At 35.4% G+C, this 18,908-nt stretch overlaps 1 protein-coding gene across 8 annotated transcripts in view; it reads right to left on the minus strand.

The window, feature by feature from the left end:
* aak1b (AP2 associated kinase 1b) overlaps positions 1 to 18,908 on the minus strand; it is a 132,604-nt gene that overhangs the window by 60,399 nt on the left and 53,297 nt on the right. For all 8 annotated transcript variants that reach the window (XM_039768497.1, XM_039768501.1, XM_039768498.1 and 5 more), the window contains exons 3-8: positions 16,772 to 16,880; positions 16,446 to 16,588; positions 13,436 to 13,557; positions 8,466 to 8,547; positions 3,713 to 3,845; positions 3,524 to 3,627 (exon numbers count right to left, since the gene is read on the minus strand). In XM_039768497.1, coding sequence (XP_039624431.1) covers positions 3,524 to 3,627; positions 3,713 to 3,845; positions 8,466 to 8,547; positions 13,436 to 13,557; positions 16,446 to 16,588; positions 16,772 to 16,880 — 693 coding nt within the window. The remainder of the gene's footprint in view (positions 1 to 3,523; positions 3,628 to 3,712; positions 3,846 to 8,465; positions 8,548 to 13,435; positions 13,558 to 16,445; positions 16,589 to 16,771; positions 16,881 to 18,908) is intronic.

Genomic DNA, 18,908 nt, shown 5'->3' on the forward strand with positions numbered 1-18,908 from the left:
TACAAAACGTCAGCATTCCCTTGTACAGTAAATAAGACAATATAAATTTGTTTTTCTTTTCCATTCACTTTTTTATTTCTGTGTTGTTCTTTTTTGTCTGTTTGCAAAATGTGCTAATACAGCGTGGTCCAGATCTAATTATGCAGATCATCTGGATGACTTTGAATTACATGGGGATGATTCTAGTTCAGCGCAAAGACAATTTTTCATGTCGTCAGTTCGCACACTTCTCGATGGTCTAGGATTTTTCGGGGGATTTTCTATGTAATAAACTTAATAAGTTATAGTGTAATGAAAATTGCATAATTAGATCTAGACCACTCTATAGATTTTATATTATATAATGCTACTCATATCTGCCATAAATGGAAAGCAGAATGTACACTTTATCAAAGGACAAATAAACTTGATTATAGGGTGAAATATTACAACTTTACAATTAAAAAAGATAAAACAGTTAAACACATGCAAAATTTGGGGGTTTAGATCAGTATAGGAATCTTTGTATATGAATATGTGAAAAAGCTTCCTTTGTGAAATTTCACCAACATGACTCCAAAACACTCATAACAGATCCAAGTACCCTTTGTATCTGTGATTCATCCGTGGCAGTAAGCATGCTGTCGGGCACTATCATTTGATCCAAGTTATCAGTGTTCTTATTTCTGATGTTGCAAATGTTTTTGCTTGACCGCATAACTCATGTTCACTAAAGGGTAGGGCAAAAAACTGAGTGAAACACATTTTAAAGAAGAATATTAACCTGATCTGAGCTAACTCTAAGTAATAAGAGATCATCCAGTCCTGTCTTGCCCTTTCTCCCCTTGTCTAACTGTATGTGCCTATTCCTGGTATAAACTGACTATCAAATATAGCACATCTCACAGGGTCACTGTAAATAAACTGGTGAAACAGTATGTACTTTGACTCTGTGTTTAATAAACAAATGAAAAAGAATGTTCCAGGAAAAAAAAAAGAAAAACACTTCCAACAGTCTTGATGTGAATGCAAAAATAATAACTGTTGTAAAAAAATTGAAATGTGTTCTTTAAGACAGAAGATGAATTGAGAATAAATCTGATGCAAAACAGATATGACATTGCCAATTTAAAAATAAAAATGACATTATTATTTTAAACATTTTGCACAAAACATCTAATACATCTCAAGAGGTCTAATTAAAAATGGCTCCTGTTTTTCAGAATTTAGGAACAAAGGACTAAGAGTCACTTATCTCTTGTAAATCTTGTGAATGCTTTAATTTCCAAGAATAGCTGCAATTAGTTCTGATGAGCAGATTATATTTAAACCAAATGAATGTTTCAAATGTGTAAATTGGATTGAAGAAAACCATTGTGTGCTTCTCATATTTTAGGCCTTTTTAAGGTCTAAGTCAAATCATGATCTTTGTCTTCTGGGTAACAATAGTCAATTGATTTTGATGGAAAATGTTGTGAATATCATATGGAACAAAAACAAATTCTTATGCCCCAATCTGATGGGTGTATTGCAATTTACTTTTTATCAAGGTCCATGCCTGTATGTTTCTACATACCTTTCGCTCTTCTTGGATTTTACCTTAACAGGGACGACATATAATGCATATTCTTCAGCAGCCCCACTAAGAACACAGATAAACATTACTAGTCCAGTATAAGGTGGGGTATTTTATCTGTTGTCAGTTCAGTTTATGACCCCCTTGGATTATTATCAAGCAATCTTAATATGTGTAAGTCAAACAAAAAAAGAAAAACCCATCTTTAATAATCCTTTTTCGCACCACTTTTTGAAAGTTACAATGTAAGAGTGTGCCTGCTTGTATAAGAGATGGTGTCAGTGTGCCTTGTAGTGTTACAAAGCTCTCTGTGTACTATTTAAAACCACAGTCATTTTTAAGTATGGAATAATATTGAATGCACTGTACAACTCCCATCAGCTCCACACTCAACTCAGTATACATCTTCCTTTTACTTTGCAACACTCCCTTTTTTCCAGCTTTGTTTCATGTTTTAACTTGAGTGGCCATGTCTCACTCTAACAGAATTTACTTCTCAAACACCATTCATAAACATTATCCTTTAATGCCAGAGAGACTCCTTTAAAAATCAAAACAGAGGACAGCTTAAGGTGGTTTGGGCATGTGGACTAAAAGGTAGAGGGTGATTGGTTGAAGATGTGCACCAAGAGGATGAGGCCAAGAGGGAGGCTGAAGAAGATTTGGTTGAAGGTGGTGTTGAATGATATGAAAAGAATTACTCTTGCTCCAAAAGGATGCTAAATGAGACTTTGGGGAGACAATTTAGCCACAAATCACTGTTTAATAGGTGTTGATGCATTTGATTCTTGTATCAAAGAAAGGCAACTCCAGACAAAGTAAAGTGTTCAAAAATCCACAATTTTTTGATCGTTTTCTTTGAACCAGTAGAGAACTTTAATACCCTTGTAGAAGACGAATGTTTACTGATGAAAAGCCCATTAGCAAATAGATACATTACTGTTATGAATAGATGCATCTAGCTGCCAAGAATGTTCATACAGTGTTTCCCATGGCATTTAAAAAAGTCATAGTCCTGTTGTACACAAACGGACTGTCACTAGCAACCTGCACCACTGATACACAGCAGAGCAGATCCTTTACCAGACAAAACAATGTTTCAGGTGTCCATTATGCAGTATAAACATTTATTAGCTCACTAAACCATCCTCAATTTTGTCTTCATGAGTAGAATATAGAGGGAACATTAGCTCTCATTTTAGAAAGAATTCTATATCTAGTTGTTGTATGTCTAAAATGCAGTTCAATTAATTAACACTGACTCAAGTTTGAGATACCTAAAATACATTTTCAGATTTATCAATTTTCTTTTCCTGACATTTTAAAATGTGTTTCCACTCTGTTGAGATATTTTAAAATTTACATCAGTAGTTCATATTTTATTTAAGACATTCAAAATACAATTTAAGATATCTTTAAAAAAAACAGACTATTATTTTGAGATATTTAAAATACAATCAAAATCTCAAAAGTGTTTCCAGATATATCAGAATAGCTTTCTTCCAATTTTGAAACTTTTTTAAACTATGAAAAAGAAATTGTCCCAAAAATGGAAGTGTGTGGAAGTACTAAATATAAAAATAAAATATTTTGTATTTATAGGTACTGGATAAAGCCATGTGCTGGAGACAAAATATAAATGGGACTTGTGAAATGCAGAAAGCCTTTTACTGCTTTTCTAACCCTTCTCATTAGATATGTGTTAATGCAAAGTAAAGTCAACTTGAGGAACGGAGCAATTGAATTACAGTTGCTCTCCAATTCCTTAAGAGTCTTTCCATACATTTAGGATGGAAAAACATGAGCCAATCAGAGTGCACGACAATCCTGGTTGGGTAGTTTATTATAAGCTGCACAACTGTATTGTCACAAACAAGGATGTGTTATGTAGCAGAAATAGAGGCATATTTAATTTCAGTTTAAATGAGACCCAAGTAATAAGCTTTTTAAAATGACAATCATACAAACCTGCACATTCTGAACTGTACAGTCCTTTCTAGACATTTTGAAGGCAAAATATGAAACCTGGTAGATATCAGGGCGCTTGTCTGGGTCTGGCTCCAGCATATACCCTAAGAAACACAGAGAGGGAGGAAAAGTGGTCAAAGTTTGTCAGAATGTTTGGAATATAAACAAAACAGCCTACAGGGTACGCACGGATGAGAGAGTGCATGTCCTGGGAATATCGAGAGTTGTCAGGAATGGTGAAGCTGCCATCACAGATAGCCACTTGACTCTCTCCAAATGGTAAGGTAAAAAAGCAGAGCTTGTAAAGCAGACAGCCCATTGCCTAGATTAAGAGAAGACAGAAAAAAAAATTTTAAATCATGTGCAACAACAAATGTGAAAAACAAATTCACACATAAGGCTCTTTAAAGACATATACTGTGAAAAGCAGTTTTGACGTAAATAATGATATAAAAATATTTCCAAAAAAGAAACGCTTAAAGGGTATTTAACACTTATCATTTGTACTTCATTTATTTCTCTACCTTGGAGATCAAAATTTAATCTTGCTATACAATTATTGTGATCCCAGAGCAAAAATTGAAATGCCAGTCCAAATAGAAGACCTTAAAACTAACCAATCCCAAAAGATATTGGTAAAGTTTCAATTGGAATGACTTGCAGTTATGCCAAAAGGGTGTGATTCATTAGAAGACACAAATTCGTTTTGTATCCCAAACAGAAAGAGCTTCAGCAGTTATAAGTTACACTGTGGATTTGTACAACTAAATGCAAAAAAAGGCTTTTAGATCAAGGTGGTTAGAGATTAATTAGTAATTTTCTATTACAGTTTAAAATTATTACTCAGAAACCAATGAATCCAGTCAGGACAGAACAACAATCTTTCAAGAGAGCTCTAGTTGGGACTCTGAAGAAAATAAACAAATTTTAACAACCATAACCAACATGTTGGCTCCTCTCTGAAAGGTTGTAAAAGTTACCTTAAAAAAAAAGGTAACTTTTACAAGTACTATAAATGGCTATTACAGATGCAAACCAAATGTATGTGTTTACTGTATAATATTAACACTAAGAGCAGCTCACTACTGAAAACGGTAAATATAGGAGGCAGTTGGGATCAAACCGGGGAGTCTTGATTACCAGTCAGCAAATCTTACTGCTACACCACGGAAGCTGTTGTCTTATCCTTGAACCTTTTGTGAAAGTGTTTATTTGATTTTTGGACTTCAGGCTTCATACATTATATAGTGTATGCCAACAACACACATGAAATGCATGTGTTCCAAATAACGATCTATTATTTCCACTCTAAAACTCCAGCACTTCACTCCCAGATAATCAAGGCATGAGCTGGGAGTACTTTGTGCACGTTCTGCAGCGATGGAGGGATGGAATAGTAGGCTGCTTGTCTTTATCGGCACATTTACAGAACAAAAGACACTGACGGAGAGGTGCAAACTGATTTAAGGTGGGCCAGATCAACGAGTTTTTTCGTAGGTTCTGGTAATTCTAGTGTTAAGTGTTAGAACCGAGAATCACTCAAGCTGTAAAAGTGCCGTCAGTGCTGCCATTCTCTGAAGAAATTATGTCTGGGTGCAGATTTTCACTAATTATGAAATATCTGTACTTTACCAACAATGAAGACTTTGATGAGAATACCCAATCGGCACCCAAAATGAAGAAGATTTGGGAGCTATAAAAGGCGATTGTAGTAAAATTTTGGACCATTTACATTCCGGAGTTTGATGTGAGCATCAATGAAAGTCTCATGGCTTATAAGGGCAGACTGTCATGGATACAGTACATCACATCAAAAAGAGAAAGATTTGGCATAAAGCTTTGTGAATCTAAAACGGGATACATTTGGAATTCGGTTCTGTACACAGGGAAAGGGACACTGTTTGATCTGAAATTAAATCAGTATGGCGTTGCTAGGTCATTGGTGCAGATCTTGATAGATGCTCTGCGGGATCAAGGTTACTGTGTAATCATGGACAATGTTTAGACTTCACCAGAGATATTTGACATCTTACTGCAAAAAACGACTTGCATATGGAACAATGTGTCTTGACCAGCATGACATGCCTGAAGACTTTGGCATAGCTAAATTACAGCAAGGTACGCTAGTAGCTTGGCAAGAGGGTAAAGTGCTTGCGCTGAAAAAGGAGGACAAACTTTACATGCCAGCTTGTAGAATAAATCACTGCTGCACATCCACTGTCCACACGCTAAAGAGATGTGGTCGACCCAGCACATTGTGGATCAATCCAGAGTATCTTATTGGTAGACATTTTATTGATTATATACCTCCCTCCAACAGAAAAAAACAGAATCCAACTTGTACCTGTGCAGTTCAAATACTGATAAATCTGGAAAGAAAATCTGAAAAGAAATATGTTATTACTGTCCCGACTGTGACGTGGGATTGTGCTTTTTACTGCACTATACATTTTACCATTATTATTTTCTTGAGATTTAATAAAAATGTAATTTTTAATGCCAAAAAATGAAATGCTTTTTACATGTTTCTTTGGAATAAAATGGAAAACTAAGGAGGTTAAACAAACAGAAAGCTTTTGGCATCAAAGGCTCTGCTCATATTAATAAATGAGTGAAGGAGTCGCCCCAGTTTACTCCTGCAATTCTGGCTTTGAGCTGGTGTATAAACATACAATGCAAATACTAGAAGTCTGAAAGAAAACTAATAATTCAGAAACAGAGTAAGAACAATGACTTATTGAGCCAAGTAAGATACAGTCATGGATATATTTAAAATGTCTATAAAAAGTTGTAATGTTGCATCGGACTACTTTGACATAGTGGGAGACGTTATGGCACTTGTAGCATGTTTAGCTTTTAGATTAAGTTCACCTTAAGGCTATGTCATATTACAAGACTTTTCCAGCAATTTCTAGTGACAGCCTTCATTTACATAATCTTAGCGAGTCACAAGCACACAGCAGGATGCTCCCAAGAGCTGCCCTAATGTGACATGCCCAGCGGCTCACTCTGATAAAAGTCAAACAGGTTTGGTTTTGTCTTTAGTCATGGAGCAGGCACGGTGTGCATGAGAGCTGATAACCAAAGAATGCTCATCCAGAATTACAATGCACAGAAGGCAGCAATGATGAATAAGCAACATGGGTGTTTTCTATCTCAAAAACAGGAGAGAACTCTGTCTGTCTGATGTTAAATGTTTTACATATCACACCAGAATGGAAAAAAGAAAAAAGGGCAGAGAGTGTAGCTGAACTCGCTATACCTGTTAATACTTTGTACAACACTTGACTCCATTAGGCAGCATGCCATTGGCTTTAGAAAAGAAAGTACACACAACTGCACTGGAAGGTCCGTAATCAGTCAGTAAAGTAGACATGCTCAGTAATTTTTAGATGTTTAAACTGACTTGGTCCAGGCAACGTGATTAGCAACTGTAGTCAGCAAATTTGACATAGCCCATGATTAAAAGTCACATAATGTAAGATCTGCTTTAGGTAACCAATACACCTAAAATGCACTTAAAAGTTCACAAAAGTAAATAAAGTGAAACCAAACACACACAAACTAGGATAAAATCTACACAACTGATGCATTTCAGTGACATGCTGCTACATTTGTCTACAATAACATACATCTACTATTGTAATAAAAATAAACATTTGAATGTAAATTTTTGTTTTCTGCTCCAGTTCATTGGATTCCCTAGGTGTTTTGTCTATTCACACATGCATACAATTTGTTTTGAATATTGTTAAAAAGGATAATTATGCAAAGCCCATACTGTACATTTTATGAGAGTTTTTGTGCAAAGAAACTAGACCACCTGAGGCCACTGAAAGCTGGGTTTAAGAACTAGCTTCTGTCAGAAATGGACCAAAGGTGCACAGGTATCAAGACACCAATATTTAAGGGTGACGTCATCTGGTAAGAAAAATGATTAAGAAGTTTTAATTAAAAACCACAAGAGCAAGTTCTTTCTTTGTGTTCTGCAGTTAAAAATGAACTTTTGAAGTAGGATGTTTTATTACTCATACCCTAAAATAATTATTTAAATATAGATATTCTTTTTAACATAATAGTAAGCTTGAAACATTTCATAGATATACGTGAAAATAAAATTGGAAATATGAAAATATTTGTTATGCAACGAAACATATATTCTACTTATATATGTTGTGCTATGAAACTTAAAAGTATTATACCAATCCAGAATTAAATTCTTTTTTAGGACAGAAGGTAGTAAGGGAGTAAATTTAACACACATATACATGTCCTTTTATTAGAAGCTATTAAATATCAAGCCAGTGAAATTTGATTTTGTCAGATATCTTGACGACAGAAGGGAAAGTCCAAGTTTGTGTCATCACTGATTAATTACTGTAAGTGCATTACAGGAACTATTTAAAACAGACGAAAAAAAACTAAGTATTATATTAAGAATTACCTACACTTATCCTTTCATTGTATTTTGTGTTTCAATAAACAAGATAAAACCTTTTTACTATTACTTTGATCTATATGCTTAATTCGTTCTGCTCTCAGAGGTTAAGGTGTGGGGATGTCAACCTAGGGGTTTCATTGAAGGATTAAGCTGAGTTAGGCATGTGAAATACAGAACTATGAGGGCTTAAGGCCTAAACTGGTCAAAGCTGCATCAACATGTGTTAGGAGCATTGGGAGCAGAAGTGTTGAACTGCCAGATGAAACTTAAGGACCCTAAGGTCACCAATGCCTTTAGATCTCCCAATACTTAGCCTGGTAAAAAAAAAGCCACACAACCTGGGTGCTGGCTGCAACAACCCCCCAAAGAGGTCAGTAGAACAGGTGAACAAAATTGGGCTTTGGCCCATGAGTCTGCATACAATACTAAAGGTATAAAGCACACACCTACAGAAAGCATGTTGTGGTACAGTGAAAAGTAGCTGTAAAGAAAAGCATTTACCCAAATGTCTGCCTTTGTGGTGATGAGTTTGCCGCTATAGAGGTTCACCATCTCTGGAGCACGATATGACAAGGTTGTATACCTGACCAAAACAGGAAACAGATAAAATGAACAGATAAACCACCAATAGAGAAATCAATAAATCATTTAAGTTAAAGCATGCCATTTAAAAGAAAGGAGACAAGCTTGACTCCTTGCCCTGAAACCAATGAAGAGGCAGTAGATGCTGCTAGAGGTAAATACGAACGACAATTAAAATACATTAGTATGGCCCAAAAATGTGATGTTTTCTGCCAGACAGGCTGTATTTCTGTCACTTAAGACATAATCAGGCACCACCTTTCTTTTTCAAACCTTATAGCAGAAATTATACATACTATTCTTTTTTCCTAAAGATGTTTTGATCAGTATTTTGTTAGGGTTGATACCAAACACTACTTTCATTTTATTAGAACTGGGCAATTACAATTCAGATAATTTTTTTTCTTTATCCCTCTTTACATTTTTTAATCTCCTGCATAATCAGACATTAAGTCTTGTGTTCTATATTTAATTGTAAAATTATGAAGGTTAACACTTTAAGTGCAGGCTGTAGGTGTTACAGGTTCACTTTTTATTAACAAATGAAAATCTGTAGGCTTAGTTTTCAAGCAGCATAAAAAAATACTACAATAAATAAAATACACAATACACAAAATAAATTATGTATAACACATATGGCATAAAAATTCATGTCATAATTATAACTCACAATTCTAATATGTTCATAAGATGTTTATCAAAAATATATAAGCCTAACATGCTTAACCAGTTTACAAGTAAAATCCACAAATTTGAATCTTAAGTTAACAAGCCTATTGTTTACTAACAGCAAGAGCAAATTCTTGTTTTCCTCATTCAAAATGTGAGCCACTGTATTAAATACCAGCTTGCTCACTGGCAAAACAGACCAGCAATGTCTATTTAAATAAAGGACAAAACGAAAACGGCTGAACTCATTAAAGAAGCTTCTCTTTTACAGTAATTACTGCTGAAGAGGAGGCCTCTCTGATGCTAGAGCTCCTTTTGTTCTATTCTAAGTTCAGCTGGAAAACATATGTATCTGCCATTCCTCTCCATCCTTTTCTCGGTTTATTACTCTGCTTTCTTTAATGTAAATGGCAGTATTCCAGTCTCCTCTCTCTCATTTTTTCCCAAAGACCTGTCTGCTCTTTGTTTACGGGAAATTCCAGCAGTAAAACTACACCATGCACTCCATCAAGTAGTGTAATACACTGTGTAAAACAATACTACAATTAAACTACCATAAAGTTTAGGAGAGCAGAGGCTAAAAAAATAATTTCTTGGGATTGGCCAATTAACCAATTAGTGATCTAATTCATTTTGAGAGAAAACTGGTTAATCAATATTAGTATCACTAGTAGTACTGCATATTTTAAAATGAGCACAAATATTTTCGGTTTTAGGATGTTTTGTTTTACTGTACTTGCAGCTTCTTCTGAATTACTTTCTGCCTTATATTCAATTTTTCTGGAATGTTAAGGCTCCCATGATCTTAAACTGGGTTAATGGAATTCTCCATCCAAAAATGGTATTAATGATTTTGTTATTTGTTATTTATCCCATGTAGCTTGTAGGGGTAACTAAGAAAAAAATTTAAATCTTGTGTTTTCATGCAGAACACAGTCAAAGAAGTTCATGACATATTAGAAGCTGATAGTGACCTATGGCAAACAATGTGGAAAATGCCCATGAAAAAAAAGAAAAAAAATCCTACACTACTTCCACCACATAATCAGTGCCAGTTTTCCAGTTACACACCTGTCCCCCTGAATCGCATGCGTTTAAACATAGGACTGAAAAACAGACGTGGATTATGTGACAGGAGTAACACACATTTTTTTTTTCCTACCATGGATGTTTTTCAAATCGTTTGCCATTGAACAGCATTGGCCACTATTGGCTTCTATTATATCATAAAATTTCTCTCCATTCTACATGAAAACATTAGATTAAATATTTTTCTCCACTGCAAACAAAACTGGGTAGGTAATATATTAAAAAAAACAGCATTTTTGGGTGGAGTTTTCTTTTAAGACAGATAAACAAATTATTTCTACAGATAAATTAAATAAATATAACAAATGAAGGGTTGGATATTTCTGTGCATCATTGCTTTGTAGTTTCTGCAAAATTTTGAAAACACAGTAATATAGTTAAGCATTAAATGTGTCAGATTATCCTGTTAAAAATTGAAAGAATGATAGAAAATTTGAAAAGCAACAGCCATGTTTTGTGAACCCAGGAGCTTTGCCTCTATAAAAGAGTAGCATTGAGCTTTAAAAGATAGAGAATTAGAGATAACTTCCTATTCAGTATTTTCTTCACATGCTGTCTACTAGTTGAGTCACAAAGTTACAAAACCAGGAGTTACACATTTTATTTTGCACAATATGTGTATTTGTTTTCTTCAGAATTTTTTTTTGGCACAAATTCTTTAGCATGGTTCACAGAAGTCAGATGAATGATTCCTTGTAAGACATTGTTACAGGGCTGAACTGGGATTTACAGTCAGCAAAGTATGGAAATTCAAAGAATTTCTTCATAAATCACTTCTTGTTATGCGAAAGACATGGATGGCAAGTCATCACTCCACGGTTATAGAGTTAATCATGAATTGCTGTTAAGATAACTACCCAAAACTCTTAAGTGAATTAATTATCTTATAATCACAGGGTAAAACTGCAGGTGAGTTAGTCTTCTACAGTTTTTAAAGCCTTGATTTGAAATCCTGATTCAAGCAAGCAAATGTCAATCAATAACACTTTAGAACTGGACAGCAATAAAAGCAGATTCTACAGCTCTGCCTGGATTGATCATTGCATCATTTCTAAATTTGTACAAAAATGGACCATAAGATATTTATGTCAAAGCAGCGCAACAAAAAAAAAAAAAAAATTACTGTCAACCTTGAAAAGCAAAAAAAAATCTTTAATTTATAAATAGCAGCAAAAATCAATTACAGTTAAAAACCGTAATTTGAGTTTTTTTGCTGAACCAAACTAAAAAATAAGAAGGTAATTACAAAAAAACAGGAATGAAAAAATCACTATGAGGTAGCACTATGTTATCATGTTTGTGTCTAGAAGAATAAAAGGCATTTTTGTTTTGCTCAAAGAACAGTAAAAAAAAAAAAAGGTACAAAAGGCTAGATATATAATTGGAATAAAAACGATTATTTTTCAGGACTTCAAATGGAGAGATTTGTAAATAAATTCTTTCTGAGGAACAGCATTGAGGGCAGCACAGTGGCACAGTGGGAAGCGCTGCTGACTCGCAGTTAGGAGACCTGGGTTTGCTTACTAGGTCCTCCCTGTGTGGAGTTTGCATTTTCTCTGTGTGGGTTTCCTCCGGGTGCTCCAGTTTCCTCCCACAGTCCAAAGACATGCAGGTTAGGTGCATTGGCGATCCTAAATTGTCCCTAGTGTGTGCGCCCTGCGGTGGGCTGGCACCCTGCCCGGGGTTTGTTCCTGCCTTGTGCCCTGTGTTGGCTGGGATTAGCTCCAGTAGACCCCCATGACTCTGTAGTTAGAATATAGCGGGTTGGATGATGGATGGATGGAACAGCATTGAAGATACATCTATTGTAAATGTAACAGGTGTAGTAATTTAGTTTTCATGGATTATACTACAGACCACCTGGAAAGACTAATTGACAACCAAAAAATGCTGAATTTGAAAAGTGTGATACTGAAGTGAATGTGGACACTGGAAGGACACCAATACAGGTACAGAAGCCAAGTTGCCACCAACAAAATCCACCCAGAGAGTTATAATTGAAAAGGACAGCATCACACTAGAAGTCACAGTTGCAGCAGATGGATGATGACATTAACAAAGTGATGGAGCAAACTAAGCAATAATGATGTCAGAAAGATGCAAACAACGACTACCATTGCTTTGATTCCAGCAACCGAAAATTTTGAGGCTAAAGCAAACCAAAAACATCTTATTCCATAAAACATTTAGGCACTGAATATAAAACAAAATCAGGAAGCATGTGTGAAGCTGAGCCACGAAGAATTTTGATGAAAAGTCTCGTAATGATGAGGCAAGTAGATTGGCATTAAAGATGTGGAGGAGACTAGGCAAGAAAGTGAGCTGTATTCTCCTCCAAGCCATTCAGGTTTACCACAGAGCTCTTGAAACAAAAACAAAGGGGAGAGATGATATGTTCAAGGGAGGAACTGGAACACTCTAAAGTGCTTCATGCTGAAAAGTGGAGCTAGAAAAATATGTCATCCTGACGTGTTCTCTTGAGTTTGACATTAAATGAGATGCAGCTGAAAGAGGTTCTGTTTTTCTGGAACAGACACATCAGGAAAAGGTGGGGAAAATAATGCACAACAGTGTTTGCATTTCAAAGGAATAAAAAATACAGTCAGACAGAATTATGTCACTGTGAGACGCTGAAGGAAAGATCCTCTTTAGCATTGTGTTTAACAAAATGGTCACCTTCCCTTTTAAGAACAGATTCATTGACAAATTGCTTCATAAAAGAATAATTACAATTGTGTTCATATTGTTCATCTTGAAAACCACTAAACAACTAATCTTAGAAGAGTGTGGGTTAGTGAAGTAAGAAAGCTATTAGCCAAACAACAAAAGCAGTAAAAACAGCCTCAGGATGGTTTTCACTTGAGTGGAGACATATGGGAATTAGTCCAGCGCCACTTAGACATACTGTAAGTAGAGGCCCACTCGTTCTCGGTTGGTTAACCTGAGGAGGGTGTACTGAAAAACTTAAAAAAAAACCCAATGAAACCAGGAACACTACAGAAGATGTGAGCATCAGCAAATGTACTAATTCTGCAAGATGCTCCAGAAGTTTCCATCACAACCTGTACATATGAACACTTGCATCCAATATGGCCTTCTACGGAAGCTCATCACAGACAAAAAAGACTTACTTCTTAATCTCCTCCTCAACTATTCCCACTCCATCATTTTGAGGATTCTGAAATTTATTGGTTGCACTGCCAAAATCACACAAGACATAATGTCCTCGGTCATGGAGCAGGATGTTCTCCACCTAGGGGTAAAGATGATTGATAACAGAATTATAAGGATAGGAAATTCCACTAAAAATGAATAAGCCTGCCGACTAATAAATTATTTGAACATCAAAGCACCAGGGTTTGTCCCTGGTTCTTTAAAACAAATGAAGACAAACATAATTAATTAATAAACAAGATAGTCACAATATAGGGTACATTTTTGTTACCGTAAAAAAAAGTGTTGTGCCTTTGAATACTACATCGATAACATACTCCTTTTTAAAACGGTTAAACAAAAAAGTAATTCTTAATTTCCATTTTTTACACTCATTTTCATCACTTTTCTTCAGCTAGAAGCTGAAAACATATTTACTAAATTTTGCAAAAAAATCAATTCAAGTAATATCATGGGCATCTCTCCTATTATATGCTTTTTTTTGCTTCGTCATTGAATTTCAGTATATTAGTGAAATACAACCTTCACCATCTGAACCCTAGACAGACAGACAGACAGACATTATTTTTCCTCTGGTGAAATTTGGCTTTTTACAGAGGCTCTTTAAATAAATAAATAATTAACAGATAGATAATTGAGTAAATAAATAAATAGAAACACACACTCTTTGGTCTGAGAATACATCAGAATGACTATAAAGCAAGAAAATTCAAAAGAAAGAAAAGTTTGCACTTGGCTGTCACAGTCACAGTGAGGCATCATGCAGGCATACTGCTGTTGGTATAAATAAGCCCCAGTAGTGTTTCTTGACGCACTTCTGTAGAATTATTCCTTGAATGAAAGACCTCATTGTTACTGTGTCATGAAGAGAATATGCAGCACTGTTCATAATGGCACTTAGTTTTGTTTGATTTCTCTCCTTCACTAATTTCAGGGGGTCCAGAGTGTGTCCTATAACTGAACAAGCCCTTTTAAATAGCTTGTTGATTCCATGGGCCTCTCTTGAAGTGATGTTACCTGACCTCTCTCCTCTGTGTCATCCCCTTTGTTAATACACCCAATAAGTGCAGAATTTCTGCAACTAGAATAATCTGGTGTTATATTTATAGTCTGAAGTGTACAGATTGAAGAGGAAATAAAACAGGACTGTTCCTTGTGGTGCTCCAGGGTTGCTCACATCCATATCAAAAATACAATAGTCTCACAAACTGCAGTCTGCCTGACAGATAGTCCATTATCCAGGGCACCATAAACTCATCCACCTGCATATTTCTGAGTTTACCCCTTAACAGGAATAGCTGGATGGTATTGAAAGCACTGGAGAAATCAAACAACATAATTCTCACAGTGCTGCCAGTTTTGTCCAGGTAAGAATTAGCCTTGTGGAGCGGAGAAATAATTGCATCATCCACTCCGGTCTTTATCTGATAGGCAGACTGCAGTGGGTCCAAGGTGCTCTACCACAAAAGGACTCATATAGCAAAGGACCAGTCTCTCGTAGGTGTTCATGATGTGAAGCATTAAGTGCCACTGGTCTGTAGTCAGTAGGTAAAGAGGTGTGTGCCTTCTTTGGAACAGGAACAATGTAGGATGTTTTCAAAAGAAGTGGCATTTGCTAATGCACCTGTATTTGGGATGTGCCACTTGATTTATTTCTTAATAATTCATTCCATTAATTTACCTGTGTTGAATGTTAAGCTTACTGGTCTATAATTATTTGGATCGGCTTGATTATCATTTTGTTGAACTGGAAAATATTTGCTAGCTAGTAGTCCTTAGAAGTTTCCCTAGTGTGCAGAGACTTTTTTGACAATTATGTATTTATGAATTACTTAACTAGTTAATTAGTTAATCTTTAAGCACTTCCTTTAGAAAAAGAATGTTTTTGCACATCTATGATGAGTAGAATCATTTTGAGCTCTCACATTCTACACTTCCCTCTTGATATTCGTGAAGATTGATCATGTTGAAGCAATAATGGATCCCTGTTAAGTAAGTTGAAGCAAAGTTGAAGCAATGGGGATGGAGTGTCCCACAGGAAGTTCTGATTGTGCTGAAGCATGTAGTAACTAGTGTTTTGGTTTGGGGTTGGTTGGGGAATTGAGAATTAAAGGTAACATCTACATCCAGCTCTGAAAATCACATAATGCTGATACCGAATCACTTCAAATTTTTTTTTTCTTTTTGGTACTTTTACAGTATTGGTATACCATGCAACCCTAGTTTGTTTCTATTAAAGATGTTACATAACTGCCCTCTTCTATCCTGATAACGTACAAGATAAAAATCAACAATTTTTTTTTTTTTTTACAGTTGAATGATAATGACTGAAGCAGCATTAGTAAAATAAAACAATCTAGCTTTGTAGTTCTGTGTGATTTACTTTTTCATCCAATCACCCAATATTTTAGAGCTGGTTCACAAAAAAGCAGACTTGTGATTGGGGAAGCAGCTCTTATACAATGCAATTGGTATGTTTTTATCAGATCTGTTGAAGTATGCAACTTAAAATGATTTCAGTAAGGACTCCATTTGCGGTTTATCAGGAATGAGGTACTCTGAATGGAATTTGTTAGAGTTATGGAATAAGTGCAAACATTGAACTCATCCTAATATGCAGGTCATTGAAAATTAAGAGCTGAGGATTTGTGGAATAGCAATTGTAATTACTTAATGTTCGCAGCAACTGTTTTTCTATGGATCATTTTTTGGTCCCAGTTTTATACAAATGTATTTTTCTTTTCCAAACAGCACTATTTAAAAGACACAGTATTACATGTCAACAAAAGTAAAACATCTAATAAACTGTGAAAACCTTTTTAATGTCAAGAGGTGTCTGGAAATCACATTTACTCTTTACTTTCAAATACAAAAAATGTTTCAAGCATTAGAAAAGGTTGACTGGGGAGGCCCAGACATGGGTCACGTTGAAAGACAAGGGCAGATGAAGAGACAGAGAGAACATGCCTTTAAATCTCGATGAATAATGGGCGTCTTGCACTGATGAAGTCTTGCAACTGCCTCACAAGTGTCACAAAAGATTTGCAGGACTTCAGCCTCCGTAAAGCCAGTCTGGAGGCGTTGGTTCATTAGATTAACAACTTGTCCTCCTTAAAAAAGGAAAAAAAAAAAAAAAAAAAACAAAGCATGTTCTTCATCAGACAAAATGAACTTTCAGAAGAGAGATAACAGACAGCAAACCTGTCTGACAACTTACTTTGGTAATTTACTTCAGACTAAGACTGTGACCATAGGTGGCATTGACTAGATAGTGATTATAAGGGAGCACTTACCACGACAAAAATCCATTAAGATGAGAACTTCCCAAACATCTCCCGATCCAACTGCTGTTATACTGGAGTCAAGAAAGCCCACAATGTTTTTGTGCCCTACAAGATCTCTCTGTAAAGTTTTAAATGATAGAATTAAAATACAGTACTTGACTAAAGTGGTCAATTAGTAGCATTGCACAGACCTCAGCCTCTCAAGCACATTTGGTCATCTAATAGCTAAAATGCCCCAATATCTCAGTCATATCAAGGTCAAGATTTCCATTACAATTACTTGGTGGATTCTGCCATATTTCTAATTTGTGTGAAGTGCTTCTTGGCTTAAATATTAAATGCACTTCCCCTTAATTTCATGATACACATTTTAACTTAAAAAAATTGTGATGACATTGAGAAATCTGAAGACCTGGATAAGTTCCAATGTAGTGCTATTATCTCAAGACTAAGACATTTAATTCCCTTTTCTTAGCCTGTCAGAGTAGGATATGCCCTGTAGTATAAATAGAACTGCACTTCGTTAAGTTCATGACAAGATTAGGATAAGATCAATGATTGCAATATCTATTTTGTGGCAGACTGACCAGAAATTAGGGCATGAAATGCATATGCAGTAGGTAACAGAGACAGGTGTCCATAAGCTTGCTTTATCTAACTCATGACTGTGGGGGCTACACCCTATCAGCGATTATGTTAAAGGCAGGATGTCACATTGGATGGCCAACCCATTCACACCTTTACATCCTCCTAAACACCTTCACATATCCAATTTAAAAATGCTAATCAACACAGTGCCAACTATGAAATTAAGATTCTTACACATACACAGCTCTCACGAAGGAAAGGATTAAAGCCAACAATGATAGGGTTACGTTCAACAGTTCTCTCTAAAGGCCACAAGAGGCTTTGCATTAATATACAAGTACAGTATATTATTTTTCCAATTAAATAAGCAATTGACAGAAAACCTTGGTTTAGAGCGATTTCGGTTGACTGATATTTATATTTACAGAATAATGACTATTTTTAATTTAGATCTTAAGCTTCTTGTCTGTTTTAATTTTGTTTCTCTAAATCAGAAATTGGGCTTGTAGTGAAACAAATGACAGCCACCACTAGCAAGTTCTAATAGCTTTTAAGATAAAAGATTCATTCTATGTGCATTTTGCTTTCTTTTTATAAATCAATTTTCTCATTAACAGTTTCCTTTCTATAATTGTTTCTAAATGGTCTGCTTTAAAAAACCCAAATCACCGATACACATGCTAGTGTATTCACAGAAGGAAGTCTTCAGTTCTGTTTGACCCTGTAAGATCATCCCCATGAAATCCTTCAAACACAACACTCAGATCTTTGATACATAGATTCTATAAAAAGGCAAACTAAAATGACCACTTTGGGATGACAGTGAGAAATAAGTAAATAACTACTTGAACAATTTAGCTTAAATTATAAACATAAGCTGACTCCTGATTAAAATCCAGAGGTGGTTTGCTCTCATACTTAATGACCAGCTTTAGCACATAAATAAAATCAGTCACCAGATTTAAGGGGCAGAAAAACACTACACACATACTATATATAAATACAAGTACTGGAAAGTAGGAATTTTATAGGTATCAAAAAAGAGCATTCTGTTATGGTGGATGTCTGGGTGGAATGAGGAGGGTGATCTTCAGTATACGTGAATCAAGAAAGTTGTTCTAGTGAAACTTGCATTAAACCTGAAAGTGCTTTTTCATAACTGAGGAATCTAGAACATATTACTGACTCACAGAGCCAAAACAAAGACTACCAGGTTTTTGAAAATACCTAGATGCAGTATACTGGCAGCTTAGTCTCAGCTAATAAAAGGAGTTGTTTCCTCTCAACTGTAAAATGTGTAATTTTACACTGTACAATTAGCAGTTATGAGGAAAAATGTTTTAATATACCAAGAGAAGTGGGGTGACGGATTGTTGTTAATTTGTAATAACCTGTGCTGTGTAAGTAGAATGCAATGAAAAGCAATACATTCACTATTTCAAAAACATTAAGTGTTATTCTAGGCAAAACAGTGAACTTTTACGGGAGGATGTTATGTTTGAATCAAGTCTGCTACTCTAAAGCAGCACAGTTCTAACAATACATTTGGAATTTCATT

Source organism: Polypterus senegalus, chromosome 11 (genome assembly GCF_016835505.1).
Source record: "Polypterus senegalus isolate Bchr_013 chromosome 11, ASM1683550v1, whole genome shotgun sequence".
In the NCBI taxonomy this organism is placed as follows: domain Eukaryota; kingdom Metazoa; phylum Chordata; class Cladistia; order Polypteriformes; family Polypteridae; genus Polypterus; species Polypterus senegalus.